This window comes from Desmodus rotundus, chromosome 3, assembly GCF_022682495.2.
Source record: "Desmodus rotundus isolate HL8 chromosome 3, HLdesRot8A.1, whole genome shotgun sequence".
Taxonomy (NCBI): domain Eukaryota; kingdom Metazoa; phylum Chordata; class Mammalia; order Chiroptera; family Phyllostomidae; genus Desmodus; species Desmodus rotundus.
The window spans coordinates 179,878,232-179,895,447 of NC_071389.1; the positions used below are offsets into that span (position 1 = coordinate 179,878,232).

Sequence of the window (17,216 nt, forward strand, 5' to 3'; positions counted from 1 at the left end):
TAGTCATGACATAAACCCTCTCAGAGGATGAACAAGGAGGCTGAAGAACAGCTTCACATGACTTCAATATGAGTTCTTGCACAACCACTCACTTAAGCATTAAGCCTTCACAACAGTGAGGTTCTGACTCACATCAAATGATCTTGGAAACAAAGCCTCAGGTATGTTGACCACAGTCACAAAGTTTTGGACAAACTAGGGATAACACCTAGGCCTCAGTTGTGTTTCAGCTCCAGGCTCAGAAAAGCAGCAAGTCCAGACAGGGCAATGCCATGGCTAACATCAGAACCAGCTGCAATGACTAATGACCCCTGCCCAGGTGCTGACCAATCAGTAGAGACCACAACCCTGAAAAGACACACTTGGAAATCTGATGAATATTCTATAGAGATCCTCCCCTGGGACCTCCCCCAAGATCCCTTCCTTTAGAGAGTGGATAAGAACTCTCAGTACAAAGGACCCAGTGCATGCTCTCTCTTTCTCTTGAGCACGCTCACACCTTTCCCCACCCTCTTCTCAGGGGCACGTGCTCTCTCCCTGGAGCATGCTGGTACCTTCCTCCCTTTTACTTCCCCCAGGAGCTTTACCTTTGCCTTTCTTTTTACTAAGCTCCAAGGGCCCTGCTTTTCCCCTGTAACTTTTTTCCTGAGTCCACACAACCCAGCTGGCTCCCTTCTTCCATGGCTTACTTCTTTTACCTCTGTGACTTACTTTTTTTTTTTTTTACCCTCTCCTAAAGACAACTTTTCATTGCTTTTTAGAGAGACGGGGAGAAGGAGAAACACTGATGCAAGAGAGAAACATCAATTGGTTGCCTCCCATACATGTCCAGATCAGGGACTGAACCTACAACCCAAGTATGCGCCCTAACCAGGAATCGAATTTGCAAATTTTTGGTTATGGGACAGTGCTCCAACCAACTGAGCTACACTGGCCAGGGCATCCGTGACTTTCTAAATAAACTTTTGCTTATATTTGAGTCTTGAACAAATTCTTGAGTCTAAAGTCTTGAGTCTAAATTCTTTCTTAGCCAGAATTCAAGTACCAAGGTTGCCAAACTGAGGTTCAGTAGCATTCTGGTGCCAACTTTTTAAAAAATTGATGATGAGTAGTTGTCCTCTGCTTGAATATAACACAATTTGCTTATTCACTGATAGACATTTGGTTTGATTCCAGAGTTCACTTACTATGAATAAATCTGCTGTAAATGTTTATATGCAAGTCTTTCTACGAGCATATGTTTTCATTTATCATGAGTAAATTCTTAGAAATAAAATTACTGAGTCAAATGGGAAGTCTATGTACATCTTTGTAAAACCTGCCAATTTCTGTTGAGAAGTCTATGGTCTTTCTTTGGAGTTTTTAAGAACTGTTGCTTTTTTTGGTTTGTTTTTAGAGCAATTTGATTATGATGTACCTTAATTGTGTGTGTGTTTGTGTGTTGATGTTCATCCTTTTTGGAGTTTAATACAAATCTTGAACCTGTGGGTTTATAATCTTCCTCTAATTTGGAAAAATTTTAGTCATTCTAAAAAAATATTTTCATGGCCCCTTTAGGGGAACTCCATCTTCTATATATAAACCCAGTCCGTAGCCTGGAAGTATGGATGCTCTCTATACTACATGAAGGAAGCTCTTTGTTCAATGTGCTGAACTACAGTCTGTCTTCAAGGATGCATCCATGGCGCTGATGGAAAGAAAGTCATATCTATACTGTTGGCCTAGGCATATTCACTTGTAAATGTTTTCGGTTTACTCTGTCTGGTCTTACCTCCGAGAAGCATATTACCGCAGATTCGTGTTCATTACTTGCTACAACAAAGAGGAAGCCGTGGGTCCCAGTGAGTCATTGGATTGTCATCCTGTTTGTCTGCCGCTTTCCTGTTTGTCTGCTGCTTTCATCATCACTGGAGTTGGTATACAACTTTTCTTTCTCAGCCCCTCGCACAGACTTTTTTGTGTAGTCAAGTCATAATTTCCATAATAGATATGTTTTTATTTCCTGTAAGTCTATGTTTTTTTTAAAAACTGAATTTATTGGGGTGACATTGGTCTGCAAAACCATACAGGTTTCAAGTGTACAACTTAATAAATCATCATCTGCACACAGCATTTGCACATATCACCCCAACCAAAGTCTCTTTCCCCCACTTTGCTCATCTCCACTTAGCCCCACTATCCTTTCTCTTTGGCTATCCCCACACTATTGTCTGTGTCTATGTGTTATACAGATATATATGGGTTTTTTTTTTCTTAATCCCTTCACTTTTTTCATCCAGTCCCCCAACACCCTTTTTCTCTGACAGCTGTCAGTCTCTTACATGTGTCTATGCCTCTGTTTCTATTTTGTTCATTAGATTTTACATGTAAGTGAGGTCATATGATATTTGTCTTTCTCTGACTAGCTTATTTCACTTAGCATAATACTCTCCAGGTCCATCCATCCTGTAGCAAAAGGTAAGATTTCCTTCCTTTATGGCTGAGTGGTGTTCCATTGTGTAAATGTACCACAGCTTTTCCATCCGCACATCTACTGAAGGGCATTTGGGCTGTTTCCACATCTTGGCTGTTGTAAATAATGCTGCAGTGAACATAGGGGTGCATATATTCTTTCAAATTAGTGTTTCAGATACTTGGGATATATTCCCAGAAGTGGGATTGCAAGGTCAAAAGGCAGTTCCATTTTTAATTTTTTGAGGAAACTCCATACTGTTTTCCACAGTGGCTTCATGGGCTGCAGCTTTTAAGATAAGCAAAAAACTTCTTTCAGGAAAAGACTAGAAGGTGGGTTTTTTTTTCTTTTTTAAATTCTTGCCCAAGGACATGCTTTTTGATTTTTAGAGAGAGGGAAGAGAGGGGGAGAGAAGGAGGGAAACATCAATGTGAGAGAGAAACAATGATTGGTTGCCTCCTGCAGGTACTCCAACTGTGCTGAACCTGCAACCTAGGCGTGTGCCCTAACCAGGGATCCAACCCCCAACCTTTCAGTTTACCAGACAACACCCAATCAACTGAGCTACACTGGCCAGGGTGGAAGATGTGTCTTTTTGTCTGCTGCTGTGGTGAGCCCAGGGTGCGATAACCATGTGAGTCTTCCAGAGCTTGGTAAGAACACTTTCTTTGTTTGCTACAGTTTTGTGGGTCTCACAGACTCAAGCCCCTTTGGCTTTCCGAGGTAGGTGTTTTGGGTACACATCCCTCAAGTAGTAGTCTTACAAGTTTGGGTAGTAAATCTTAAGTCCAAATCCTTCACTTTTCATGCAGAAGCTGGGTGTTGTGAGTTTCCTTCAAATTATAGGTTGGTGTGCCAGGAGTGGGGTTAATGGAAGTGTGTCTCGGACTTTCCTACTCATTTTGATGTAGGTTTTTCTCATTCACCTGATGTGTAGGAGTTGCTAAGCTAGTTTCTGGATTTCTATCAGAGAGAATTGTTCCATATATAGTTGCAGATTTGATGTGTTTGTGGGAGAAAGTGAGTTCAAGAGCCTCCCATGTTACTAATTTGAACACGAATGTGATAATTATTTTCATTCTTCAATTGTGACATTAGTCTATTTTAGTCTGTACTTTTTACATAATTTCTTTTGCAACCAGGTGTTTCTCCCAGAAATACTGTACTCCTAATATCTCATTTAGCCAGTGTTACATTACTCATTGACTTTATCTGTCAGCATTATGCTATAACCATGTTTTCCTTATTTTGTCATAATCAGTAGGTCCATTTACAAATTTCATCTTCTAGGATATAAGTGAGTCTCCATTGTCAGCCCTTTTGCTTTGTGTATCTGATTCATTTATAATTTTGAGCACATCATGAGCCCTTTTTCTACTCAGTACAAAATCTTGACTTCCCTTTCCACCTAGTTATTAAGTATAACAAGCGATGTACATTAGTTCTAACTGTTGTTGATACAGAATTGACTTTTTTTCCCTAGGATTACTTGTCATATCATTTCTGGTGTCTATTATTTAGTTTTACAAAATGAAACAAGGAAATACCTATGCTTAGAAATGTATATACTTTTACTGAAATAAATAAACATATATATTAATATACTTATAATAGTTCCTTTTTTACTAACTCAATTTAAAATAAACACCTATATATTTATTTATTTTGTATTACAAACATAAATTACTTCCTTTTTAGATCATTGTGAATTCATAGATCTTTATACATTCAAATATTTCTAATTCATCATTATAATAGAAAGAAATTATTGATACTCAAAATTTTTAAACCTGTCCTTGGAGTCCTTGGAAGTTTGCTGCTTTACCTTTTAGGACCTTTTAGGACCTTTTAGGACCTTTTATCAGTGGTAACGAAGTTTACCTTAATAGGTCTGCAAATCTCTCATCTAGGATGATCTTAGGGTTTAATCAACAGCTCTATTACTCTCCCCTCAACTCCAAAACAAATGTTAATAGAGCTTTTGCTCATTTTTACGTTGTCTTTTTATAATCTTAACTATATCTTGGACACAGCTTCTCACCTATCTTAGAGAACATGTTAAAAAAGAGTTTCTCTCATGTTTTTGAAATTATTCGTGTTTTCTGGGAACACAAAATGTGCCAAATATAGTTTATTTTTCCTGCTGTAAGCAAGATTTATACATACCCGGGGTCCTAGATCTTTTTAATGGAGCATGGATATTACTTTAGACAAGATCTAGTTTATAGTGTTGCTTATGGGAGTTTGTGGGCAATTGCTGCTGTTGCTGAGGTAATGCTTTCGGTTGTAACTGTGTTGGGAAAGATATGTATTGTCGAATTTTTAATTTCACATTCTCCCATTCCTGATTTAACATAATAAAGTAGCATTTTATTCAAGATCATTATATGTATTTACATATATGTTTAAAGTAATATTGTAGTTTAAGGAAGAATGTAGGGAAAGGGACATATTCTGGAAGCTTAATTTTATAAGGACTTCAGGGCTGTTAGGAACTTATCACTGCCATCGTGGGCTGCTCTAACAAAATGCCAACGATTGGATGACTTAAAAAAGCAGGCATTTATTTCTCATAGTTCTGGAGGCTGGGAAGTCTGAGATCAAGGTACCAGCACAGTGGTGGGAGACAAAAATATTCAGTCCCTGATAGTCCAGTAAATGAAGTCAGGGACCCTGATGGTGTCTTTATCACAGAATGTCACACTTTCATTCACATTAACAAACTTATTTTCTCTCATCTCTGAACATTTAATATTTAATCAACAGCTCCACCACCTCTTTCTCAACTCCAAAACAAAGTTTTCTGTGTCTTTACCTACAATGTACATACATTGTGAACATTAAAAGCTTTTGCTCATTGGTCACGTTGCCTTTTACCATTTTGCACACAACTTACTCAGGACAGAGAAATACTTAGGGCAAAGCTTACCTCAAGCACATAACTGCCATTTAAAATATAATATCCAGGAAAAGAGAAAAATGAGAGCATTATTTTTTTTTACTTGTGAACTTGTCTTTCAAATTCTTCTTTGGAGTAAAACAGGCTCTTCAACTGTTTACAAGGTGATTTCTGGACTGTAAAAACCCCATGTTTTCACACTCTATTCCCCCATTCAAGCTTGGCTGCCACAATCAGACAGAAGGTGTAAAGACTCTCTTTTGTCTGCACTGGAAACTTATCAACAGCCAGCAATTGCTCTAAGCCTGTCAACTAGATACATTAAATTTTTATTAGGTATAATGATTATTCTGTTAGGATACAGCTAATTTTTTTTGTTTAAATGAATAAAAATAAATTGAATAATTTCACATGACACACTAATTAGTGATCTCGAGTTACTTATGGAAGTTTCTACTAACTGGTTTGGGTTATTGCTTTCTCAATTTCCTTTTCTCTTTGCTCCATCTCCCAGAGTGAATCAAAGGAAACCTCAGTCTTTAAACAGACTTCTTCTTTTGAGGTAAGTCTTTTATATTGAAAACTTTACAGTCCTACTAGAATAGTAAGACTGATGTTTCATCTCAAGTGTTCCTGAATATATTCTTTTATCCACAGAAATATACCCTGGAAACAAAATATAAGAGGTATCTGTTCCTCCCAAACACTGGACAACAAGAGAGTTAACACACAATGGGGCAAGAAGAACTTCAAACTAAACGTGAGTACTTCTCTCTTTCAATTTTAAATATGCTGGTGAAATTAAGGCTAAGGTTTTTAAATAAAATTGAGAGTTGTAGTTTTTAAGATTGAATGTCATGATATAGGGAAGAGGTAGAAGACAATGAGAATGACTTTAATGAAGAGAAAGGTCATAGATAGACCCAAATACAGTGGGCAACAGAAACTTCTTTGTGAAACATAAATTGGGCCAAGAGAGAAGTTAAAGTGTATAAAAGAAAAACAAGACAGAAAGAAAGACAGTAACTTGGGAAGATATTTTAAAGGGAAGAGAGAGAAGGAAGATATAGAAGAGACACTAACTAAAGCTCACACTGCTCCCGAGGCTCTAACTTTATCCCATTTTATGTTTTACTGAAGTGACACACATGGATTTGTAATGTGAGAACATTAAATAATATCTTAGAAATATATAATTTAAAAATAAATGTTTCACTTTAACTCATTGACCCACCCTGGTAAATGTCAATGGACCACAATGAACAATGGTACTGAAAAAACCCTTGTTTAATGTGACAATATGTCTTGGAGATTTTTTAATGCAATACATACTCATATACATGATCATTTTATTTGCCATATAGAATTTCATCATATGGATTCACCATAATTTAGAATCTCTATTATTGACAAAACATGTACAAATATTAGGCTTCAGTGTATTATTCTATTTCCAAAGTACACTAATGAATACCTTTTTACATAAATAAATTCAGTTATATTTATAGGGTAAATCTCTAGAAATGAAATTGCGGCACTTTGTAAAGAATACAATTGCCTAACCACTATGCTGCACAGCTGAAAATAATATGAAACAATATTGAATATAAAGTATAATTAAACAATGACACTAAAAATAGAAAAGAAATTGTTGTGGCCAGTGTAATGCATCGAAAAAGTGATAAATACTGCTAACTTGACCTGTGTAAATGGCTTTCTAACTTACAGTTCAGCAGCAGCCTATGTTTTCTTACCCAGAGTAATTTACTTTTTAAAATCTGATCTGTGAAAAATCATACCATAATATCTTAGTTTGCATTTTTCTAAGCATACTTTATTTGTTTAATGGCCATTTGTAATTTCAAAACATTAAATTTTCATCAAATTTTCTGAATTTTTGCTGTTTTCTAATTGATTTAAAAAATTTTTATACAGTCTGGATATTAATATTGTGACATGATTTTTCTTGAGGTATTCCTTTTTCTTTAACATTGTTTATTATATAGAAGTTTTAACTTTATGTACCCAGATTATCAATTTTTTATGATTTTAAGTTTTGTGTCTTCCTCATAAGCCTTTCTTATTCAAAAAAAATGCTTACATATTTCTTATTTATTTATTAGTAAGCTCTAAAATTGATTTCTTCCATAAAAATCTTTAAGCTCTCCTCTACATCTAAAATATTTTGGATAATCTCCTATTTAATTTGCTCCTTGGTAGAATTAGTTTTCTTAGCTCTTGGGGCTGAAAAGAAAATAACCTATTTATTTATCTTGTTATCTTTATAGAAAGAGGCCAGCATTTCCAGCTAATCCCTTGGGTCATTGCTCTTGTTGTCATCTCAGTTCTCAGTGCCTGCTTTATTGCAAATTGTTTGGGTAAGTTGTTAACAAAAGTGGAGCTCTCCTTGAATTATTTTCCAAAACAATTTCATAAAGTTGCTCTAAACCTTCTGTTACCTTGATTTTCCCCAACATATCAATCTATAATGCTTTTGGAGTCTTTGATTTAAAACTCGGAGCTACATACTAGATCTGCTATTCTTTAGTGAAGCTGCCTGGTGTCAGGGAATAAAGGATGATGGTATTTAGGCCCTTTTCTATACATGTGAAGGTTGGTGACTATAGTAAATCATCTTCCTTTTTGGACTGGGATTACCAAGGGCTGCCTCATAAGTAAGTCCCAACTTTCATATGGACTGCAGTCTAGCTTTGAAAAGAAAAATAGTTGCAGGACTTGTTCTTTCTGATATCAAGACCTTATATAAGGTTATTATAATTAAAGTAATATAATATAGGGGCAAGTATAGGCAAATAGACTAGAGGAAAATAATAGAGCTTGGTTATAGATTCCACAGGTATAAATTCTTTATATAAAACAGAAGTGGATATTGTAGAGTTGTATGGAAAGGATAGTTTTGTTCAATTGATGGTATAGAGACAATTGATTATATATACTTTAAAAATGAAGTTGGTCTCTAATCTTATATCATATGCAAACACCAACTGAAGTTGGATTATTGGCCAAAATGTGAAAAGCAAATCAATAGCACTTTTTAGAAGATAAAGAGAGACTTACAGCCAATAGGGAGGCATAGGTTGGTATGCTTTGCTTCCTTGCACAACAAATGAAATACAACAACAAATTGAAAAACAAAAAAGAACCAGAACTTCCAGAAAACTGAACTGTATGGAAGTCTGACAACCAAGGAGTTAAAGAAGAAACATTCATCCAGATTGGTAGGAGTAGCAGAGCAGCCAGAGCAGAGAGGACACATGGCAAGGAGAAGGACTGGTGACTCAAGGTGGTGGCTGGCTGACCTGGTGGTCCCACATTCACATGTGGATAACCCACTTAGAACAATTCGGTAGTGAGAGAGTCTGTGCAACCCAGGGTTCCAGCATGGGAAGCCAAAGCCTCAAAACCTCTGGCTGTAAAAACCTGTGGGGGTTGCAGCAGCAGGAGAAACTCGCAGCCTCACAAGAGAGTTTGTTAGAAAGACCCATCGGATCCCAGAACATCCACAAGCTCACCCCCCCAGGAATCAGCAAAAGAAGGGCCCAGTTTGTTTGTGGGTAGCAGAAGAAGTAACTGAAAGCAGGTGAGAGCTGAGCAAGTGGCGTTGTTCCCTCTCAGACCCCTTCCCCACATACAGTGCTACAACACATCAATGTGGGTTGCCCCATCCTGGTGAATACCTAAGTCTCCACCCCTTAAAATGTAACAGGTACGCCGAGACAAAGAAATATGGCCCAAATGAAAGTGCAGATCAAAACTCCAGGAAAAGAACTAAGTGATGAGGAGATAGCCAACATATCAGTTTCAGAGTTCAAAACACTGATAATCAGGGTGCTCACAGAAACGATTGAGTACAGACACAAAACAGAGGAAGAAGTGAAGGCTGTGCAAAGTGAAACAAAGAAAAATATACAGGGAACTAAGAATGAAGGGAAGGAAACTGGGATTCATATCAACAATTTAGAGCAGAAGGAAGAGTAAACATTCAACCAGAACAGAATGAAGAAATGATAATTCAAAAAAAATGAGGAGAGGCTTAGGAACTTCTGGGGCAACTTTAAATGTTCCAACATTAAAATCTTAAGGGTGCCAGAAGGAGAAGAGGAAGAGCAAGAAATTGTAAACTTATTTGAAAACATAATGAAGGAAAATGTCCCCAGTCTGGCAAAGGAAATAGACTTTCAGGAAGTCCAGGAAGCTCAGAGAGTCCCAAAGATGTTGGACCCAAGGAGGAACACATCAAGGTACATCATAATTACATTATCCAAGATTAAAGATAAGGAGAGAATCTTAAAAGCAGCAAGAAAAAAGGAGACAGTTACCTACAAAGGAGTTCCCATAAGACTGTCTGTTGATTTCTCAAAAGAAACCTTACAGGCAAGATGGGGCTGGAAAGACATATTAAAAGTCATGAAAGGCAAGAACCTACATCCAAGATTACTGTATCCAGCAAAGCTATCATTTAGAATGGAAGGGCAGATAAAGTGCTGCCCAGTAAGGTCAAGTTAAAGGAGTTCATCTTCACCAAGTCTCTATTATGTGAAATGTTAAAGGGATTTATCTGAGAAAAAAAGAAGAAGATTAAAATGAACAGTAAAATGACAACAAACTCACAGCTATCAACAACTGAACCTAAAAAACAAAAATGAAAACAAACTAAGCAAACAACTAGATCAGGAACAGAATCACAGAAATGGAGATCACATGGAGGCTTATCAGTGGGAGGAGGAAAGCGGACCATGGGGGAGAAGGTACAGGCAATAAGAAGCATAAATGGAAGGTACAAAAAGACAGGGGAAAGTTAAGAATAATATAGGAAATGTAGAAGCCAAAGAATTTGTATGTATGACCCATGGACATGAACTAATGGGGATAAAGGGAAGAAAAATGGGATAACTCTAATAGCATAATCAATAAAATATACTTAAAAGAAAAGAAGAAGATAAATGGAGAAGATCTTCATGACTTTGATCAGGGAATAATTTCTTTTTTTTTTAATTTTTATTGTTATTCAATTACAGTTGTATGCCTTTTCTCAGGGAATAATTTCTTAAACAAGTTATAAAATGTGTTAGTCAATAAGAAAATATTGGCAAATTATACTACATTAAAGTGAAAATTACTGTACAAGAAAATATCACTGACTGAAAATAGAAAGCCATAGGAGATGTTTGTAATGCATATAAGTAATAAAGGATTAGTGAACAGTATATATAAACAACTCTTTCAGATTTAGAAAGAAAATACTGACAATACAACAGAAAAACAGGCAAAGTTTCAAGTAAGCACTATGGAAAAGAAAAATGAAATATCCAGTAAACACATAATAAATAAAAATATTTTTAAAAGTCAACCATTAATGTTCAGGGAAATGCAAATTGAATTTACAATGAGATGCCATTGCAAACATGACAGTGTGGCAATAATTAAAAAGTCTGGCACTTTTCGGCCAGAACCTCCATCTTCCAAAATGATTAACAGAAGGAGAAATGGTAGAGGCACTGCTATGCATTCTCCAGGCCTTTTAGAAAATGTGGAATTGTTCCTCTCACCACATACATGCGAATCTACAAGAAAGATGACATAGATATTGAAGGAATAGGCACTGTTGAAAAATGAACGTTCCACAAGTGCTCCCAGGGCAAAACTGGAAGAGTCTGCAACATCACCCAGCATGCAGTGGGCAGTGTTGTAAACAAACAAGTTAAGGGTGAGATTCTTGCCAAGATAATTAATGTACATGTTGAGCATATTAAACACTCTAAGAACTGAGATAGTTTCCTGAAAACATGTGAAAGAAAATGAGCAGCAAAAGAAGGAAGCCAAAGAGAAAGGTACCTGGGTTCACCTGACATGCCAGCCTGCCCCACTCAGAGAAGCACACTTTGTGAGAACCAAGGGAAAGGAGCCTGAGATGTTGGAACCCATTCCCTATTAATTAATGGCATAAGTGTAAAAAAGGTAAAAGACCTCTGAATTGTTAAAAAAAAAAGTCTGGTACTATCAAATATTGATAATGATATGGAGCAACTGTACCTCCAATGAATTGCTGCTGGTAGGAGTGTAAAGAAGTAGAGCACATTCATTTTGGAAAAGTTTGCCACTATCACAATTGACAATGTGTTATTAGCAGCAATTCCACTCCTAGGCATAGACCCTGCAGCAATGAATGCTTATGTGCTATAGAATGATGCATGGTCAAAAATGCTCAGGGCAGCATAACTCACAATAGGCCAACCCTGGAAGCAATGCAAATATCAACCAGAAGAATAGATAAATACTTGTTAGTGCATAAGGACAATAGTTTACTTTATAGCAATGAAAATAGGTGAATTATAGTTGCATGTAACAGTGTAGAGAAATTTCAGACAACACTGAGCGGAAAACAAAACCAAAGAAGGCATATTGTATGACTCCATTTATATAAAATTTGAAAGCAGGCAAATCTGAGCTATGTGGTTTAGAGATATGTTATTAAGGGGTAAACTGGTAAAGCAAAGCAGAAAGTGATTATTTAAAAGCCATGGCATGGTTACCTTAAGAGAGAGGGAATAGGTTGCATCTGAGATGTAAAGGCAACTTGGTATGTTGTCAATTTTGTGTTTCTTGAGCTGGGTAGTTACCTGGAGTGTTCACTTTACAATCTGTTGATACCTTGTGCATTTATATTTTTCACTTCTTTACACTTGGTTATATTTCAAAGTAAAAGTATCCAGAAGATAAATAAATGTGTAAGGATCATAAAATTTTGTAGCTATATTCCGGTGTTCACCAAAAATGTCCACTCTAACACAAATTCTGATAGAAAAAATATGTTTAAAATCACATGCACATAAAGGTTTAAAAACTATCCCCATGAAGCACAAAATGGGCAATATGATAAAAAAATATTAATTTTAACAATTTCTTTCAACCAATTCACCTGAAGGGGCAACAAAGGAACTGCATAGGAAGAAAAGAGAATGTGAGGGCCCTAACTGTGGAGCGGTGGGGTCCCATTTCCCAAATTAAGTGGTTACGTAAGGAAATGAAACAAACTTCGTTCCTCCTTGACAGTGACTCACGACAACTTTCTACGCTGTGAGAAGAGCATGAGGATGTTCAAGTTTCCGGGGCACCGCACGAAGCTGACGTGCGTCGAAGAAAAATCAGAACTGAAAGGTACGGGTAGCAGAGAAGCATAAGAGAATTTCTTTCACTTTTCCACTTTCATTAAACTTCATGATACGATTTAAAGTATACTTGTGGTAAAGCAAGAGAGCATACAATGACATAAGGTGAGAATCTGGCACAAGAGCGAACATCAGTAATTGAGATGGAACTATTCTCCCGACTGTAATCAGTCAAATAAGTGGAGAATATAACAACACGTTTATGGGTCATCTTTGGCATCCAAAATGTAACATTAATTTAATTCCATTTCTTTTGATACAGGCATATCATAAGGACTGTTTCCTCCTACACATGTCTTTATCTCTTTGTTATTCTGGAATTTATAGTCTCATTTGGGAGAATGGGGAAATGTTTGACAGTTTTAGCAGGTTCTTTGCCCCCTTCAGATAAAATGTCCTGTAAAAGCCTTTCTTATAGAAACACTTCATTTTAAAAAAAGATTTTATTTATTTATTTTTAGAGAAATGGGAAGAGAGTGAGAGAGGGAGAGAAACATCAATGTGTGGTTGCCTTTTGTCTGCCCCCACTGGAGACCTGGCCTGCAACCCAAGCATGTGCCCTGACTAGGAATCTAACCAGTGACCCTTTGGTTCACAGGCCGGCACTCAATCCGCTGAGCAACACTTTAAATGTGAACATAAATAGATGTAAGGAAGTTGAAAAATGGTCATCCCTTCTAAGAAAATATGTTGTAATTTTCTTGTAGTCATTACATGATTCCGATACTTTTGTTTAGAAGATGTTTAGAAATGTAATTAAGAATATTTTTAAAGGGGGAACAATGATTTTGGTAATCTTGGTATTATTCCCATAACTTCACAATAACTGGATAGTAGGTAGTAGAATAGTTATACGATCTCTTACAGATGAATGCTTCTTTGTAACTAATTTTCACTTCAATATTCTCATGTGGAGCCACCTGGAATTGTTGTCCTGTTGGCTGGGGAGCCTTCCAGTCCAACTGCTATTTTCCTTTTAATGACAACCAGACGTGGGCAGAGAGTGAAAGGAACTGTACAGGGCTGGGGGCTCACCTGGCCACCATCAACACAGAAGCTGAGCAGGTATGTTGCGAGTCTCCCATCAGTTTCCCTGCTGGTTTGAATTTCTTCGTAGAGAAAGAGGACTTATGCTCTGCTATGCCTCTGTGCCTTTGCTTCGTCTGTCCCATCTGCTTGGAAAGCCTTTTCTTCCTCTTTTATTTTCTTCATATGACTAACTTCTTTGGGTCGTTCTAGATTTCATTCATGCATTATTTCCTCCAGAAAACCACCTTGACTCATTTTCCCTACTCTGCCTTACTTACTGCATGCTGGAGGTACTTCTGTGGTAGTCTGTGCACTGTGTGACCGTGCCCTTACTTCCGTTTCCTGCAGCAGTTTGCTTAATACTCCACCTCTTCCAATGATTCCTCCTTTGTAGAGGGCTGCGGGCTGCCTTACTCACTGTGTCCTGCAAAGTGCTATGTACTCTGGCTATGTCATAATAATTGGTTAGTGAGTAAGTGAATAAATGAAGGGTTTAATCAAGACTGAAATAGCTACAGGATAAAGCATAGGAAAAATAATTCAGATATATAGTTATAATTATAAATAAGAAAATCTTAATGTAAAAACAAATTTATTTCCTCATGTAATATATTTCCACATAGGTACCATGACTCACAGTCTACGCTTTTATTGATTAGCAGGGTTTTCTGGAGGATTCTGTTTTCATGGCCTTGCAATCTATAGAATGACTCTTTGGATAAAATGGGATTTAATGAAATACACAAACAATTAAAGAAGGCAATTTTAAAAACAAAAGTTCCTGATAATCTGATTCTATGAAGCATTTGCTAAGTGGTTTGCAAGTACCATCTTAGTTAATCTTCACAATAACTCTATTGTCTCTATAGTGTAATTGTGTCTTTTGAAGATAAGAAAACTAGGGTTCGGTGAGATGTGAGCACTTACTAACATTACACAGTAAACAGCAGAGGCAGGATATGAAAGCAGACCCATCTGATGCCAACATTCTTGTGCTTGACTAGTAATCTTCTCAGCCTCTTTCCTTTTTTCCTAACATAACATCTATCACATGACAAATGCAAATATACCTATAAGAATTTACTTTGTAATGCAGAACTTTATTATCCAGTATTTGGATAGACAATTTCCATATTTCCTTGGACTTTCACGTGAGAACCCTGAAGGCCAGTGGCAATGGGTGGACAGGACACCATTTAACCCACATATGGTGTGAGTATATTGCCTGGGGTGAAAGAACTTTATAGGCAATGGTGGGAAGCAGGTAGCAAGCAGAATTGATCTGGGGGTGGAGGATACTGATGTAAAAGTGCTACTCAGCACCACGTGTTGAGTCACCTGGATGCCAGGATGGTACTGTACCTGCATTGGACAGTGCAGCTCTAAATTGCTCACTTAAGGGCGTTTTCTCTGCAATGTCCCCTGCCACCCATTGTGTGTGTGTGTGTGTGTGTGTATGTATTACATACATACTTTGTTTTCATTTCAGATTATGGCATATGGGTGGACTCAACAACCAACAGAAAGAAGATTGTGTTGTCCTTGTTAATGACCAAAACAAATGGGCCTGGAATAATATTTCTTGTAAAATTGAGGCGAGTAGGATTTGTAAGAAACCTGGAAGAGTACTAGCCTGAAAGTTATCAAGGGGTTCGTGTGAGGAGGACAGGAAAGAAGAACCCATTAGACCAGGGGCAGAATATACATGCCTCATTGGAATAAAGGAAACATGCTAGATCATAGAACATTTTCAACCATGATGGCTTTATTTATTTGTTCAATTCATTCAAGATAATGTGTTTTTCTGTGGTGTTTCAGTAGAAGGAATCATCTCTTCTATAAAAATCATTTTTCATTAACTTTGCTTTCCTGGTAGTATTTCAAAGAACTTACTTTTCAATTGGTGTGCATTTATTACACATTTAATAGGATGACTTAAATGGTGCAATGTCTTAGTTATTTCTGCCTCTACCCCAAATCTTTTTTTTTTAGAAATAAATATTTTATTTATTTATTTTTAGAGAGGGGAAGGAAGGGAGAAAGTGAGGGAGAGAAATATCAATGTGTGGTTGCCTCTCGTGTGCCCGCTGCTGGGGACCTGGCCCACAACCCAGGCATGTGCCCTGTCTGGGAATCGAACTAGCAACCCTTTGGTTCACAGGCCAGCACTCAGTCCACTGAGCCACACCAGCCAAGGCCCAAATCTGAACTCTTAAAATGTAGTAGGGTATTTACATTGTAAGTTATAAAAATGTCATTGTACAAATGAAATGAATATAACCAATATAAGATTGCATACCACCCATAGTTAAATTTTTTAAAAAATCAAAGGTAATATATTCCAACTGGTAATGGGGTGCCATTTTTTTTAACTCAAATGTCACAAATGCTTTAAAGTTTTAAAAACAGATTTTAATTGTTTGATGCTTCATTTTTAGACATTTCAATAGTATCAGTCATTAGATTGACGTTTTATGAGAAAAATATTTTCTGAACCACAGTATAGAATAGTTCAAGCTGACAGTGACCAGAGGGAAGGGGGTGGGGAATAACAGAGGAAAGAAGGGGAAGGGGCAAGCAAAGGAACACTAATAGAGGACTCATGGGCATGGAGAAAGGCGGGGAATTGACTGTGAGAGTTGAGAGGATGGTGTAGGGGGGAGCAATGGGGAAAAAGGTGGGACTGTAACTGAACAACAACAAATTTTTTTAAAGTTCTGAATTATGGCATTATGCAGGTAGAAAGAAAATGTCTATTGACCTTTAAAAAATTCCTTTCTTTATCCTAAATGTCTTACCATTTAGGATAAAGAAGCAGGGAGTCTCAAGTTGACTTACTTATTATTTTTTGGAGTAGAAAAGTCATCTTAACCAAACTCCTTCAATTCTATAGCTGAGGAAACAAAAACCTTGGGAAGCCCAAGAGCTCACCTTCGCATTGGCAGTTCATGAGAGAGCCAGGTGTATGGCTCAGGTCTAAGAGATGAAAAGCACTCTCCTTGTTATCACTGGAAACTTACTGCAGGTGACTTGGCCTCTTGGCTAACAGATAGATAAAAGTTCCTAATTATTTGAAGTAACATTGTCTTGGTGTTTCTATATTTTTAATTTGGATATTTTCAACTCACATAAATCGTTAGCATGTTTCTTTGGAGCTATAAAGCTATGGTTCAAACTAGCAAGGAAGTCATTGTTTTAATAACTGAAAACTATGCTTTTGTGATATATGTAGTATTAATTGTGGAGCAGTCACATACAACATCAATAAAATATGATCTTTCTTAAAATTCTGAATGCTGATGTTTCCTGGACCTAAGCTAAAAAATGTCAAGCAACAGTTCTTTAACCTATCTTTCTTATCACTATTTTCAAGACAGTATTTTGCAAATTAGTGATTTTCTGAGTTTGAATATTAGTGCTTGCTTGCTTGATTAATTCCATACATGTGTGTATGTGTCTGCATTAAAGCCGATCCTTTTCACTAGTGCTAAGTGACTTTGTGTTTGCCATGTTTATTAAGTTACAAAGTCTACAAAAACCTGTAGAAGTAACTTTATGTAAGTGCTAATAGGCTTTGAATAGTTATCATTATGCATTTTTATTTGTATAAATTTGTGTACTGGTAGAGATTCAGTTGTCAATAAAA

At 36.8% G+C, this 17,216-nt stretch overlaps 1 protein-coding gene across 3 annotated transcripts; it reads left to right on the forward strand.

Moving 5' to 3' along the window:
• The first annotated feature begins 3,024 nt into the window (after nt 1–3,024).
• On the forward strand, nt 3,025–17,216 carry CLEC4D (C-type lectin domain family 4 member D). Of its 3 annotated transcripts, none has more exons than XM_045187096.2 (8): nt 3,025–3,105; nt 5,866–5,913; nt 6,009–6,111; nt 7,640–7,729; nt 12,426–12,530; nt 13,458–13,606; nt 14,667–14,782; nt 15,060–17,216. In XM_045187096.2, the coding sequence occupies exons 3-8, from the start codon at nt 6,084–6,086 to the stop codon at nt 15,205–15,207; spliced, it is 636 nt and encodes a 211-aa protein (XP_045043031.2). In that variant the 5' UTR covers nt 3,025–3,105; nt 5,866–5,913; nt 6,009–6,083; the 3' UTR covers nt 15,208–17,216. The 3 variants fall into 3 exon arrangements, with proteins under 3 accessions (XP_045043031.2, XP_045043033.2, XP_045043032.2); XM_045187098.2 differs by having other exon boundaries at nt 14,682–14,782; XM_045187097.2 differs by lacking the exons at nt 3,025–3,105; nt 5,866–5,913 and having other exon boundaries at nt 5,976–6,111.

What these genes read in the sequence shown, in the direction of transcription:
- CLEC4D (XM_045187096.2), top strand. Translation starts at nt 6,084, where the DNA reads ATGGGGCAAGAAGAACTTCAAACTAAAC. An exon ending in AGAAGAACTTCAAACTAAAC is followed by an intron (nt 6,112 to 7,639) that starts GTGAGTACTTCT and finishes TTATCTTTATAG; the next exon opens with AAAGAGGCCAGCATTTCCAG. An exon ending in AGAAAAATCAGAACTGAAAG is followed by an intron (nt 12,531 to 13,457) that starts GTACGGGTAGCA and finishes TCTCATGTGGAG; the next exon opens with CCACCTGGAATTGTTGTCCT.